Below are 13,901 nucleotides of genomic sequence, written 5' to 3'. Positions count from 1 at the left end.
GACACTGCACATTGGGATGTGAGCGACTGCCATGCACAGAGCGAGCACAGCTTTCTCCTCCTTCCGGCAGCTATCTCAAGTATTGCCGGCAAAACTGAGAGCTGTGGTGCCACTTGACATGTCCTTAGCTACTTTCTGTTTTTACGGCAATAGTTGAGAGCACTACAGAAAGGAGAGGGCTAACACAGGGTAGCACTCGGACTGTGCTGCTGCCATGGTACCCTGGTTGAAAAACCCTGTACTAAAGGGTGCATTGCAACCGGTTTTTTAAATTGTGTTTCCAGCGAATGCATGTGTGTAGAAGGCTGGCCCCTTTTCATATAGAGCTGTTGCACATCTTTTGGTAATCTCTTATTTTAGCACTGGACAAACCAGATGGCCAGATGAGTAACTTGTGCCCTCAAAAAATTTAAAGCTGGCAGTTTGTGGTGGACCATTATATATCATATACAGTGAAGCAACTTGCTTCCTAAAATGACCTTGTTCCAGATTTCTGCAAAACATGACTAAGTATTGTGTTGACTTTGCATCCACTTGTGTAAGTGATGCAGCTTCTTCTTACAGTAACATCATCATATGCATTTTTACTTTTGTGATGTAATAGAATGCAGTGACCCTGTGTGTGCGTGTGTGTGTGTGTGTGTGTGTGTGTGTGTGTGTGTGTGTGTGTGTGTGTTTTTTTTTTTTTTTTTTCTGCATAATCAACCTCCTTTTTAGATGTATGATTATTGTTTTCCAGTTGCGTTTAATTGGAAAAGAAGTAAAATCAGAGCTGTTTATTGCACTAAAGTTGCTACTGTGTGTTCCCCATAGAGGAGTGTGGGCTTATGTATGAAACGATTAGCTTAATCAGGATGATTCATCTCCAAGAGTACAGCCTGTTCAGTCTGAATAATAGTGCTTGCAATGTATGTCTATAACGCAACCATGTACATCTCCCACGCATGTGTACACAAAATGGTTTACTAAAAGTATACTTAACAAAATTAAAAGCCAACTGGCTTTGTGTACCCAAAATCCACAAATTTTAAAAAAATGAAGTTCCTTTCTAGCTTCTACAACAAAGAGAAGCTTCAGTCCTTGTTGTTTTTTAAAAGTTAGCAGCTACAAAAATTGTAGCGTCTGACTCTTAATAAACGGACACTCACCTGTCGCAGGATCCTCTGCTCACCCGAGTTGTTCCTTCCCTTGATCTTCTGTCCCTGGCCCGGCATCTCCTCTTCACAGCCAGGGTGCCCATTGCGCAAGATGCGCACTGTGAATGGCCCTATAGTCTTCTGGCACCTGTAACGTGTCCCAGAAGACAGGAAGGAGGGGGGGGGAGGTAAAGATCAGAACTGTCAAAACCAAGTACCCGCTGCTTCAACTGTTAATGCAACTTTTATTTATAAAGACGTTCTATATCACAACGGCTAAATCTGTGTCTGTAGTGCATGTTCAAATCTTATTACCATAAAAACTAACCTGTGATTAGATTTTTACTCCAAGAGTATGTAATGAGTTTGGCAATTCTAGAGAAATGCTTTAATACTGCATTACAATTTAACCAAACCCATTAGATTTTAGTCGACTGAAATGTATTAGAGATTTTTGTCAACTAAAATATGACTAAAGCTAAAGTGGCATTTTAGTCAAAAAGGCTGACTAAAATTGAATTGAAATTTGACGTCAAAACGCTCACTGCCTAGAAGTTGATTAATTTAACTAAATTTCAACAAGATTCAAGGATCTTTTGAAATTGATGCATGTAGCATTTACTTCCTGGAATCCATCTGCCCTTAGCTCAGGCCTGCAGACAGGAGGATGTGCTTAGCTGAGAAAACCCCTCTTCCTCTCCTGAAGACTACTGGGAAGTATGACATTTGCCTGGCCCTGGAAATCGGAAAAAGAAGACGTGAATTATTTATTTTTTAAACAAACCTGATCTACTTTGCGATCTATTCTTGTGCTAACAGCATTGGGATTAAAAATTATCACTGTTAAGAGAGGGAAGTTCCACTTTAATAATAAATATAAAGACTTTCAGTCCCTACTGAAGGACCATTCAGCCTAGATTTGTTAACTTATGAATAGTGGAGAAGGCTTAGAACCCCTGACAAGTTTTACTGCTATCTGAGGCTATTGAGGGATACCGGTCTTTAACTATTCCACGCAAAATTGGTTATACTGGGGTGATGCCTGCAGCAGAGGCATCACCCTGGTACTAGGGGTGCAACGGATCAAAAAACTCACGGTTCGGATCGTTCCTCGGATCAGGAATCACGGTTCGGATCAACAAAAAAAAAAAATCTCCCCCACTGTAATATCCACAATCTCCCTATTGGCAGAGTATGGCAGACTATGGCAGACTATTGTCAGGGCATTGCAGACTATTGTCAGGGCATTGCAGACTATTGTCAGGGCATTGCAGACTATTGTCAGGGCATTGCAGACTATTGTCAGGGCATTGCAGACTATTGTCAGGGCATTGCAGCAGGGTATTGTCAGGGCATTGCAGCAGGGTATTGTCAGGGCATTGCAGCAGGGTATTGTCAGGGCATTGCAGCAGGGTATTGTCAGGGCATTGCAGCAGGGTATTGTCAGGGCATTGCAGCAGGGTATTGGCAGGGCATTGCAGCAGGGCATTGCAGAGTATTGGCACTTCTGCCATCCGATCTGTCCCCTCCACTGTACAGATCAGTACACAGAGGGGAGAGAGGAACCGGTGTCATGACATGACGCCGGATTGTTACAGGTGATCGCTCTGTCATTTGACGGAGCGATCACGTGCTAAACGGCCGCCGGATGTACCAAGATGGCTGCCGCTCCGGAGCTGGGCCGAAGCCGCGGCCTTTCCTATGGCCGAGGCCACAGAGCGCTCCGCGGATCACGGGTGTCCCGTATGGATCAACCTCTGCGGATCGGATCACGGATCGATGACGAACCCCCCCCCCCCCCCTTCCACCGGTAGTCCCGAACACAGCCTCAGCCTGGATTGGGTCTCTGATGTAGTAACCCGGAAGCGATGTCACCTCCAGTTTACTCGGCAGCCAACAGCGCCAGTTTTAAAAAAAAAAAAAATCCAAGGTATTTAAAATTGCAGATTTTGTCGTTTTGAATACTGTGAAGTGCAAAGGAGGGGGTTGGGGTCTTTTACCCCAGATCTCTCCATAAAGAGTACCTCTTGCTGCCTATTACTGTGATGTTTACATTCCTCGTGACAGCAATTGCAATAAAAGTGATCCGAATCCGAATTTTTGATGTGTTTTTGTTGTGGGTTTGGTTTTGTTTTTGTTTTTTAAAGGAACAGTTTAAAAATAACATTTTTAAAGTGCCCCCGTCCTTGCGCACCAAAGATTGCATACGTAAGTTGCGCCTACAAATGTAAGACTGATTAGTCTTCAGTACTTTTAAAGCTCCTAAGGCCACAAAGAATTTTGCAAGGTTACCACCTGGTCTGTTGACACATTCTCCTAAATTTTACCAGATGGATGTTTCTGCTTCATGTGATGCCAATGTCTGACGTAAGGGCCTTTTTTGGATGAACCTTTGAACTGCAGGCATTTCCCGGGTTCTTTTGGTCTTTCCAGGGCCTGTTAGCATTTTGTTTTCTGTGTTGCCTACCTCTCAGCTAAAGACACCTGTCCCTCATTGGACAAGAAAAAAAATCTGACTTGTGTTGGGATACTAAATAGTCCATGGATAAGTGTGCTGCATACAGATACAAACAGGGATTCCACTATCATATGTATGCACACTTCCTGCCTTTTTCTGTATTCCATTGAGGAACGCAGGTACTACTCTAAATTTCTGATCCTGCTCTTGGTACTGCTGTTATACAAAACTAGGCATGCTGAAGGATATCCTGGTCTAGCCTACAGTATTTTTGTTGGCCAGTGTCCAGTCCTGCTGTAGGTGGCACTAAAACCTGAAGCATTTGAAGGGAGTACAAAAATCCTATTTTCCGCACTTTTTTCTGTTCTGGGGACATTTTGAATCTGTGTTACTATTGGAGCATTTCCTTCACTTTCTGTCTGATGATATAACTGAATATATGACTGGAGTAAAAGGAAATCTGTTACTAGAGCCCCATATACTAGTAAAATCTGACAGAGGAGGCTCTAATTTCTTCCCATTTTATCCAAAACTTTAAAACGTTTTGGCTATAGGTACTTTACAAGTTTTAGAAGTGTACTAGTTCTTTGTGCATAAAATTCAGTTTTGTGTTACTTTTTTAACCCTTTCACTGCTGTTATATGTCATACCTAAGCAGCAACTGGGGAGGGGGCTTACACACGCAGGATTGTGCGTAAATCTGACAAGCCGACTGTTGTGATTGGGCTGGTGTAAAGCTACCTGTTCGCGTCCACAGACCTGCTTCTGCTATTCCACCTGTGGCCAAGGACCCTCACGGCAGGTGTGATATGTCTTAGTAAGGAAACCTATCACTATAAACATGCTATTTAACCACTTCAATACAGGGCACTTATACACCTTCCTGTCCAGACCAATTTTCAGCTTTTAGCGCTGTCGCTCTTTGAATGACAACTGCGCAGTCATGCTACACTGTACCCATACTAAATTTTTTTTCTTTTTGTTCGCACAAATAGAGCTTTCTTTTGGTGGTATTTGATCACCTCAGGGATTTTTATTTTCTGCTAAACAAATAAAAGACTGAAACTTTGTAAATAAGTACGTTTTCTCCTTCACTGATGGGGCTGCACTGATGAGTGGGCACTGATGGGTACACATAAACGGCACGGATGAGCACTGGGCATGGATGGGCACTTATAGGTGGCACTGATGTACACTAATGGATGGTACTGATGGGCATCACTGATTGGCAAGCACTAATTGGCATCCATTGTGGGCACTGATTGGCATCCATTGTGGGCAGTGGTGGGCATCCCTGGTGGTCCACTGTGGGCATCCTCAGGGGGCTGCTCTGATCAATAAGCACAGACCCCACCCCCTGTCAGAGGAGCAGCCGATCGGCTCTGCTCCACTCGCATCTGACAGACGTGAGTGAGAAAAAGCCGATCAACGGCTCTTGCTGTTTACATCATGATCAACCGTCATTGGACACGGCTGATCACGTGGTAAAGAGTCCCTGTCAGAGACTCCTTTACCGTGATCGGAGTTGCGGTGTGTCAGTCTGGCACACCACAACGATCTCCGTGATGCGCGCCCCGGGGCAGGGCGGATTTTTTTAATCGGGAACAAAGTTTGCAGCACTTTTTTTTTTTTTTTTTTTTTTTTTCCCAGGTCAAAGCACATGTTCTTCTCCCCCCTGAGGGACCTAATGGGCTTGGGAGGTACAGCGGTTAGACTCCCCTCCTTTTTGGTAAAATCGCAATAAGCGTTTGGTTTGCGCAAAAGTTATAGCGTCTACAAAATAGGGGATTGTTTTATGGCATTTTTATTAATTTTTTTTTTTTTTTTTTTTTTTTTTAGTAGTGATGGCGGCGATCAGCGATTTTTATCGTGACTGCGACATTATGGCGGACACATCGGACAATTTTGACCCATTTTTGGGACCATTGGCATTAATACAGCGATCAATGCTATAAAATTGCATTTATTACTGTAAAAATTTCACTGCCAGTGAAGGGGTTAACCACTAGGGGGAGGGAAAGGGGTTAAGTGTGTCCTAGGGAATGATTCTAACTCTCTGGGAATGAGCTAGCAGTGACAGGACACTGATCGCTGCTCCCGATGAGAGGGCGCAAATGATCAGTGTCCTGTCATTAGGCAGAATGGGGAGATGCTGTGTTTACACTGGCATCTCCCCGTTCAGCTCCGTGACACGACCGCGGGCACCAGGCGGACATCGAGTCCGTGGGTCTCGCGGAACACGGAGCTCGTGGCAAGCACGCGTGCACAGAAATTCAAAGTGACGTGGTTAACAGAAGATCTCTATCAGATAAACAACTGAAGAGATGGAAGTCTGACACACAGAACACAGGAGCGCTGGGGCACATAAGGGATGTATGCAGACATTTCCAGTACAGGAAATACATGGTTACTCAGCACCAAGCTGAACTTTATATAGCTGCATTATATTGCTAGACTACTGCTCAGCAAATAGTGCATTTACTTAGTGCCTCTGCTTTTGTGCTTAGCACTATGACTTCCAAAAGACACCATACAAAAGTTCCACCCCTAGGCGCTGGGAACTCCAGTCGTGCCTCCACACTGTCATCCTCTCCTGAATTACCAATTGTGGCAAGCCAGGGTGAGTCATTAGAACCAATTGGTGGTGCAGCTTCTCACATCTCAGCTCCTGTATTCGTGACTGAAGATGCATTTTCCTCTGCCCTGCAGGACCTAGAAGGAAAATTAGTGGCTTTAATAGCATCCTCCATCCAAAGGGATAGGAAGTGTGTTAGATCCCCCTCCTCAGACCCCCTGTGGGTACAGGATGAGGTATTACCCTCAGGCGATCAGGAGGAAAGGCAAACCGATGACTCCTCTTCAGAGGAGACAGCTGTGGATGAACCTTTTTTAGCCTCACAATCTGATAAATTGCTGGTACCATCTCTTAGTGAGATGGCTAGTTCCTCTTTCAAGCTACCCCTAACGGCGTCAGCTGAAAGTTCTGTTTCTTCTTTAGGTTCTTTAAAACATTTACAGCCTTTTAATGCATTTCCTGTACATGCATTACTAGAAAAACGTATTTATGCTGAATGGGATTACCCGGATAAGCACTTTCTCCCTCCAAAGAGATTCTCAGCTCTCTATCCTATGGAGGGAAAATTCACCAAAAAATGGAATGTACCAACAGTTGACGCTGCGATTTCCAGTGTGAATAAAACTAACTTGCCCAGTAGACAATGCACAAATGCTTAAAGATCCAACAGTTAAAAGGTTGGAATTTCTGTTTAAAATTCTCTTTTTCCTTGGCAGGGGCCGTTACTCAGCCTGCAGTCGCTGCAATAGGCATCTGTCAGTCCCTAAAGGACCAGTTTAGACAGACTCTTAAGGAGGTCCCTGCACAACAGGCCCGCAATTTGGCAGAACTACCAAAGGCATTATGTTTTGCCATAGATGCCATGAAAGACTCTATTCACCAGGCGTCCCGCCTCGCGCTTGTAGTAATACACATGCGTAGGATCCTATGGTTAAAAAATTGGTCAGCCGAAGCACCTTGCAAAAGGCTTCTGACTAGTTTCCCTTTTCATGGGGAGCGACTATTTGGGGATGATTTGGACAAATACATTCTAGTGGGAAGAGTACTCTTTTGCCAGTAAAAAGAAAGTATAAACGTCCTTCGTTTAAGGGGACTCTTTCCTCTGCGCCAGGGGCATCCGCCTCTAGGCAGTGGCGACGGCCTCAACCATCAGACTCTAGAGGAAAGCCTCAGGGTCAGGCCCATGCACAGAAAAAGTCCTGGGGCCGGAAATCTGCAAAGCAGAATTTTAAAGCCTCATTATGAAGAGGTGCCCCCCCTCGCCAGTGTGGGGGGGAAGACTTCTGCAATACTCAGAAGTCTGGCAAGAGGAAATTCAGGATAGATGGGTCATCCCCACGGTGTGTCTGGGATACAAACTAGAATTTTGGGAGTTTCCACTGTCTCGTTTTCTGAGCTCAAACATTCCCAAAGATCCAGGGAAAATGCTATCTCTGTTTCGGGCATTAGACCCGATTACTGGCTCAAGGGGTGATCATGCAGATCCCTGCAGAAGAGTGAGGTTTGGGGTTTTATTCAAACCTCTTTACCCAGTATTATGACAAAAATTGAGCTTTATTTGTGCAAAAAACACCGTTCTGGCAACAAAAGGGTTAAAGGTTTACCTTCCATCTTTTAATTCCATTAAACAATGTGGACGTAATCTTATTTTTGGCTTGAGGTGGCTAATACTGTACAGGAAGGAGTAGGATGTAGTTTGCAACACAAACTGAATTGTGTGAAAAGCTTTAGCCCGGGTTCACACTACAACGGCTGTGCGTCCATGTTCCCCGTTTCAGGGACGAATAAGGGCCGATTCTATGCCTGAATTTGGCCCTGAAACGGAGCCTAAAACGCACAGCATTTTTGTGTAGTGCGCTCCGCAGCCGCCCTAGAGATATGTGAACCGGCTCCATAGGGAGCCAGTCACATTCTCCTGCTATGCGAATTAGATGTGCGGAAACACACACCTAATTCGCATAGGTGTGAACCCGGGCTAAAAGTGACATTTAAGCTTCGTGTTTTTTTTTTTGTTTTTGTTTTGTTTTTATAAATAGCAAACATATATCATACTTTCCTCCACTGTGCAGCTCTTTTTGCACAGAGTGGCCACGAACATCATCTTCTGGGGTCCCCTGGCGGCTCACGGCTCCTCCCCCGCATTAGATAACCCCCTAGAGGAGAAGTGCACTCCCGGGGGGTTACCTTGCGGGTGTGCTCCCGAGTCATTCATTCAGGGTCCATAGAAGCTGAATGTATGATTTGGCCCTGACGCCCAGGTCATTGGATTTGTTTGACAGCAGCGGGAGCCCCATGGCTGCGCTGCTATCAATCCATCCAATCAGGACCCGAGACACCAGCTTTTGCCGGTTAATGTGATGGCCAACAGACTTATTAAAGTGGAACTAAACCCTCCTATACCTTACAGCCAAGGAAGCTGCTATCTTAATTTCTTTGATCTGCATGTTCCTAGGTGCTGCACCTGTGATTTACTATGGCACTAGCCAGTTGGTGGCTTGACAGTTTGAGAGCTAACATAAGCACACTAGTAACTGTAACCGTTACCCTTCAAGGAATGCTTTGAATAGAACTGTTCTGAAAATGATTAAATTATTATTAACGATTTTTATAGTGCCAACAGTTTACGCAGCGCTTTACAATGTAGAGGGGGGACAGCACAATTAGTGGGTTTAGTTCTGCTTTAATTATAAAGTGACACTAAGCAACAATCTTCCCCAAAAAATCATCCATACAATTAATTTTTCATGAAATATTTTCCTAACTGTTCTGCCTCCTTGTAATGTCCCCCACATGCTACCAAACCTCCCAACCCACACACACACACACACTTCTGTTTTGTTTAAAACAAGAAGTGCATGTTTATTGCGGTCACGTTTAATGTTCTGTACACACTAAATATCCCATAGTCCATAATCCATACTCTTATCTCGAACGAACAAGTGAGGGTGTCTACATTCCTACTACAGTGGGACTTGAATGAATGTAGCCACACTCTAAGTTGAATCAAAGGAATTGGTGAAGACAAAGCAAAAGAATGTACTTTTCAGGGTTAAGAATACATACTTAAATACAACGGATAATATATATTATATGCTGGCTTGTTGCTCCTTCTTCCCTTTTTTTTTTTTTTTTTTTTTTTTTTTAATCATTCATTGTTTATACGTGTTTCTGTTTCATCAACTTCCAGGACTCATAGAATAACAATCACTAATTTCTGCCTTGGGAAACACTTGGTGAGTGAAGATGACCTACTGAAAGATCAGAGGGGAAGTCCAGCATACATTAGTCCTGATGTACTTAGTGGTAAGGAACACTGTAAAAGCATCTCCTGTGACCTTTTTATACTTTCATATTACTTTCTGCTTTTATCCAGGAGGATTTTTTGGATGGAAGAATTAGATTTTAGATCTTTTGTGGATCTGGTTAGTTGAGCTGGAAATAGATGGATCGAATCTCAGATGGTTCAGCAGCAACCAGCTTAGATTAGATCCCTATATGGGCAGACTGGTTGTACCCAAGGCAATCATCGATCGGCTTAAGTAAAACCAACCTGTCAGATCCTTTTGTATGTGATTACTGCCAGCGGCTATAGCTACCAGCAATGATTGTGTTCGGCCAATGGGGGCTCTCTGCTGGCAGAATAAAATAGTGCTGCTGGAGAGATTCCCCCATCAACATAATCATTATTGATGGGGGAATCGAGCATTTTTTTTCCCCTCCAATTCTAATGAGCTTTTTTTGGCAGAACCAAATACATTCTAGCATTGCCAAAGCAGTTTGAGCTTGTATGGGTTTGGATGGGAAATGGGGATTGCTGTAGGATAATTTTTGGTGGAGGGGGATAATGGGGGGATAGGGGATGAATCCATGTAAAGGATTTTAGGTCCACAGTTTTGTCTTTCTGCCTGTCTTTCTATTACAAAACCTTACGCTGCTTCACAGAAAAAGGAAGACAGTGACTTTATGACAGGAGGGGATAGGTGCGATGTGACCAAAGAAAATGCATTCTGCTATCTCCTATTAGATTTTCCACAGAGTGACTGTGAAGGTTGGCACTCTTAGTCTGTTTAGCTTTAACCAGTATATGAAAGTAATTTTAAAGTCTAGGCTCTAGAACTTCCTTTAAAAAAACAGTGTTTCTAGGCATCGGCAGTAATGTCGGAATATTTTTAGAAACAAATTATTTGAAGTGTGGTTTAGGTCAGACAATGCAGGGAAGCAACCTTTTGCCCGCTTTTTAATGTACTCCCACAAAACTGCATTTTTCAAAGTCTCCTGCATGCAGTCCCTGAAACATCCTGGACCGCAGGTTACAGCAGTCCTTTGTAGCAATCTAATCCTAAGGGTGTGGGTGGCCACTGTGGGTCGAACCATCAACAAGGCTGCCCATTTAAATTCTTGTGATAACTGGTGAACAGGGGTTTTCCCTGGACAAGATAGCCAGCGCTTTGGGTGTATATCAAAGCTGAATTGCAGAAGATGGGCTACCATGGTGAAAGATTGTTGGTCATGTTGAAAGTACAGTAGGTGAGAGTTGGCACGTATATCACAATATAATTCTGTCTATTATCTAATAGGTGAAAACGGGGAAGTCACTACCCTATATTTTAAGAGTTCTTAAAAACAAATATTGAGGTTTATGAGAAGAGTTATATTACATTAGGGCCCTTTCAAACTGGGGCGGTTTGCAGTCGCTATTGCTCTAATAAGAGCGCCTGCAAACTGACCCGAAAGTGCCGCTGCTTTGATTCCAGAGTGAAAGCCTCGAGGGCTTTCACACTGGAGCAGTGCGCTAGCAGGACGGGAAAAAAAGTCCTGCTAGCAGCATCTTCGGAGCGGTGAAGGAGCGGAGTGTATACCGCTCCTGCCCATTGAAATCAGTGGGACGGCGCAGCTATACCGACGGTAAAGCGCCTCTTACAATAGCGGCGCTTTACCCCCGCCCCAGTGTGAAAGGGCCCTTATTTACGTGTTGTCTTTATATTTATCAGTTTTTGTTCCGGGTATTTGTTAGTGTTTTTCATTTCTGGAATTCGCTTCTGCACCAGAATTATAACTGTTCTTTCTATTGACTCAAAGGTCGGCCTTACCGAGGAAAGCCAAGTGACATGTGGGCTCTGGGTGTAGTCCTTTTCACCATGTTGTATGGTCAATTTCCCTTCTATGACAGCATACCTCAAGAACTATTTCGCAAAATTAAGGCAGCAGAATACTCTATCCCTGAGTGAGTTGAAATTTTTATATATTTAATTTAAACTTACAGCTGAAACTAGCCACAGTCTGCAATATGTGTTACAATTTGATTGATTTGGACCAGGGGTAGGCAACCTTTTGAGCATAGCATGCCAAAAAATGTTTTCAAAGAAATCGAGTGCAGACTACATAATACAAAAGTTAATTTCACTCTGTTACGAAAAGGAATTTTTATTAAGTAAATGCTGAACTACTTTAGTAAGAAGTGAACACACACACATAAATAGATCCAAATGCTGATAGCATTGCCATGGCTACCTTCACCAATTTCTTCACCTTCATGCCTCAGATCAGCCCAAATCCTATAACACCTCAGACCAGCCCCAATTTCTGCACCATCACACCTCTGACCAGCCCCAATTTCTGCATCTTCTCACCTCTGACCAGCCCCAATTTCTGCATCTTCTCACCTCTGACCAGGCCCAACTTCTGCATCTTCACATCTCTGACCAGGCCCAACTTCTGCATCTTCACATCTCTGACCAGGCCCAACTTCTGCATCTTCACATCTCTGACCAGGCCCAACTTCTGCATCTTCACATCTCTGACCAGGCCCAACTTCTGCATCTTCACATCTCTGACCAGGCCCAACTTCTGCATCTTCACATCTCTGACCAGGCCCAACTTCTGCATCTTCACATCTCTGACCAGGCCCAACTTCTGCATCTTTAGACCTCTGACCAGAACCAGGCCCAACTTCTGCATCTTTAGACCTCAGATCAGCCCCAATGCACGTGACTTCACAATGTAGATGACCCCCCAATTCCTTCAGCTCCAATTATTATTTTTTTTATTTTGGGCACACAAATTTTTTATGTTCAAGCTGAATGTCAGGATATTTTTTGTATTATCACTATTGGTAACTACTGACTTTTTTTTTTTTTTTTTTTGGATCCTGTAAAGTTATTTTCAAAAATTCATAAGTACAGTAACTTAGCCCTTATAAGTACAAGAGGTGTGTATGGCTGCTGCTTAATGCAAAAATCATACCTAGCTAAAAGCCAGCTACTACAAAAAATGCTGCATTTTCAGGTGCTGTGGGGATAATGGCAGCGGCTGCGACAGTGGCACCCTCTCCGCCACGCTTCTTATATTTTATAGGGCTAAGTTATTGAACTTGTGTATTTTTATAAATGTTTCATGGGCTCCCAATAAAAAAAAATCTATAATGTCCCCTAATACCCCCACTGGAAATGTAGTTGAGACTTCTATAATAATGTAGGACTGGTTCTCACTGGATTTTCATGGTAATGTCTGGGTTCCTGTGTGATTCTCATGCATTCATATGGTGTGTTTTGGCAGCCCATTCATTTGAATGTGATGCAAAATGCACCAGACCATGCAAAAAGTAGCGCACTGGATTGCGCAAAAACGCACTGCACCAAAACCACATGGTACTGCAGCACTGCGTTTGCAATTTGGGCTTAGGGTGCCTTTACAATACATAAGCACCCACATGCAGACTTCAAGGGCAGCACGTTCAAATGCAGTGGTGGAAAATGTGCATGGGACGCACTTTTCCTGTACTGCGTTTTGGTGTGAACCAGCCTTTGGTCCATGTTTAAAAAAAAAAAGCAGTGGCTAAAAAAAAGTTCTTTAGTAGTTACCAATCCCTGTTCTAAGGTAATAGTTTCTTCTATTGGGAGCTACAACTTTGCAGGGCTTGATAACTACTATTTTGGAACTTCTATTGGTTCTGAGCAGCCGTTTCTGTACCCTGTTCTAAAGTAGCGGTTCCCAATAGCTATTTGTGTTCCAAAAGTAGAACGGAAACAGTAGCTACCACAAATCCTCTTTAATGCTGCTACCGAGGAACGACCCTTGGGATGTGAGCAGACAGGAAGGCTCAGGCTAAAAAAGCGTTGCAGTCCTGTAATTACCTGTCCTAAGCCAGAGCAGGCAGCCTGGTGTCGGTCTCCACACTGCTTCAGGTCTCAGTGCACCATGGAGAAGAATGAGGTGGACGGAGCTGAAGTGGGCAGGAACCGTGGCCATCGGAAAGCATTCTTGCTGTTTTCTATGCAGGTGGGCGGGAGCTTAAAGCAGGGGGTGGGAACTGAGACCAGAGGAAGACACCCATGCCGCCTTATATGCACAGAACTGCAGCTGGCTTTATGTGAGATGGGTCTCCCAGCTTCTCATACAGACTTCAGACTATGGAACTGACATGGGGAGGGGGAGATGCAGAGACTCACACGAGAGCTGGTGTGCCAGAGGCACGTGGCGGTGGAGGAGAGCGACTCGTGCCCCATGGTTGGAGCTGGAAAAGAGCGAGCAGGGGGCCACCTTTTTCAAACCACTGCTTTAGAAGACAATCACCAGAAGTTTGTCACACTGTCATTTGGTCTATCCTCTGCTCCCAGTATATTCACAAAGGTACAAAACAACTTGGGGGATCCAAGTCACTGGTTATCTAGATGACCTTTTCTGAAGGACTCGTCTCCCTTACAGCCATCTACAAACGTCCACAAGACAATTC

General features: G+C 44.0%; 1 protein-coding gene across 2 annotated transcripts in view; it reads left to right on the top strand.

Annotated features, from left to right (window-relative positions):
* STK40 (serine/threonine kinase 40) overlaps positions 1-13,901 on the top strand; it is a 75,799-nt gene that overhangs the window by 45,470 nt on the left and 16,428 nt on the right. For both annotated transcript variants that reach the window (XM_073615627.1, XM_073615626.1), the window contains 2 exons: positions 9,357-9,472; positions 11,249-11,393. In XM_073615627.1, the coding sequence (XP_073471728.1) occupies positions 9,357-9,472; positions 11,249-11,393 (261 nt within the window). The remainder of the gene's footprint in view (positions 1-9,356; positions 9,473-11,248; positions 11,394-13,901) is intronic.

The sequence above is a fragment of the Aquarana catesbeiana genome, linkage group LG02 (assembly GCF_042186555.1).
Source record: "Aquarana catesbeiana isolate 2022-GZ linkage group LG02, ASM4218655v1, whole genome shotgun sequence".
Classification (NCBI taxonomy): domain Eukaryota; kingdom Metazoa; phylum Chordata; class Amphibia; order Anura; family Ranidae; genus Aquarana; species Aquarana catesbeiana.
The sequence above is the reverse complement of the archived record's forward strand: the minus strand, read 5'-3'. Positions and strand labels throughout refer to the sequence as shown.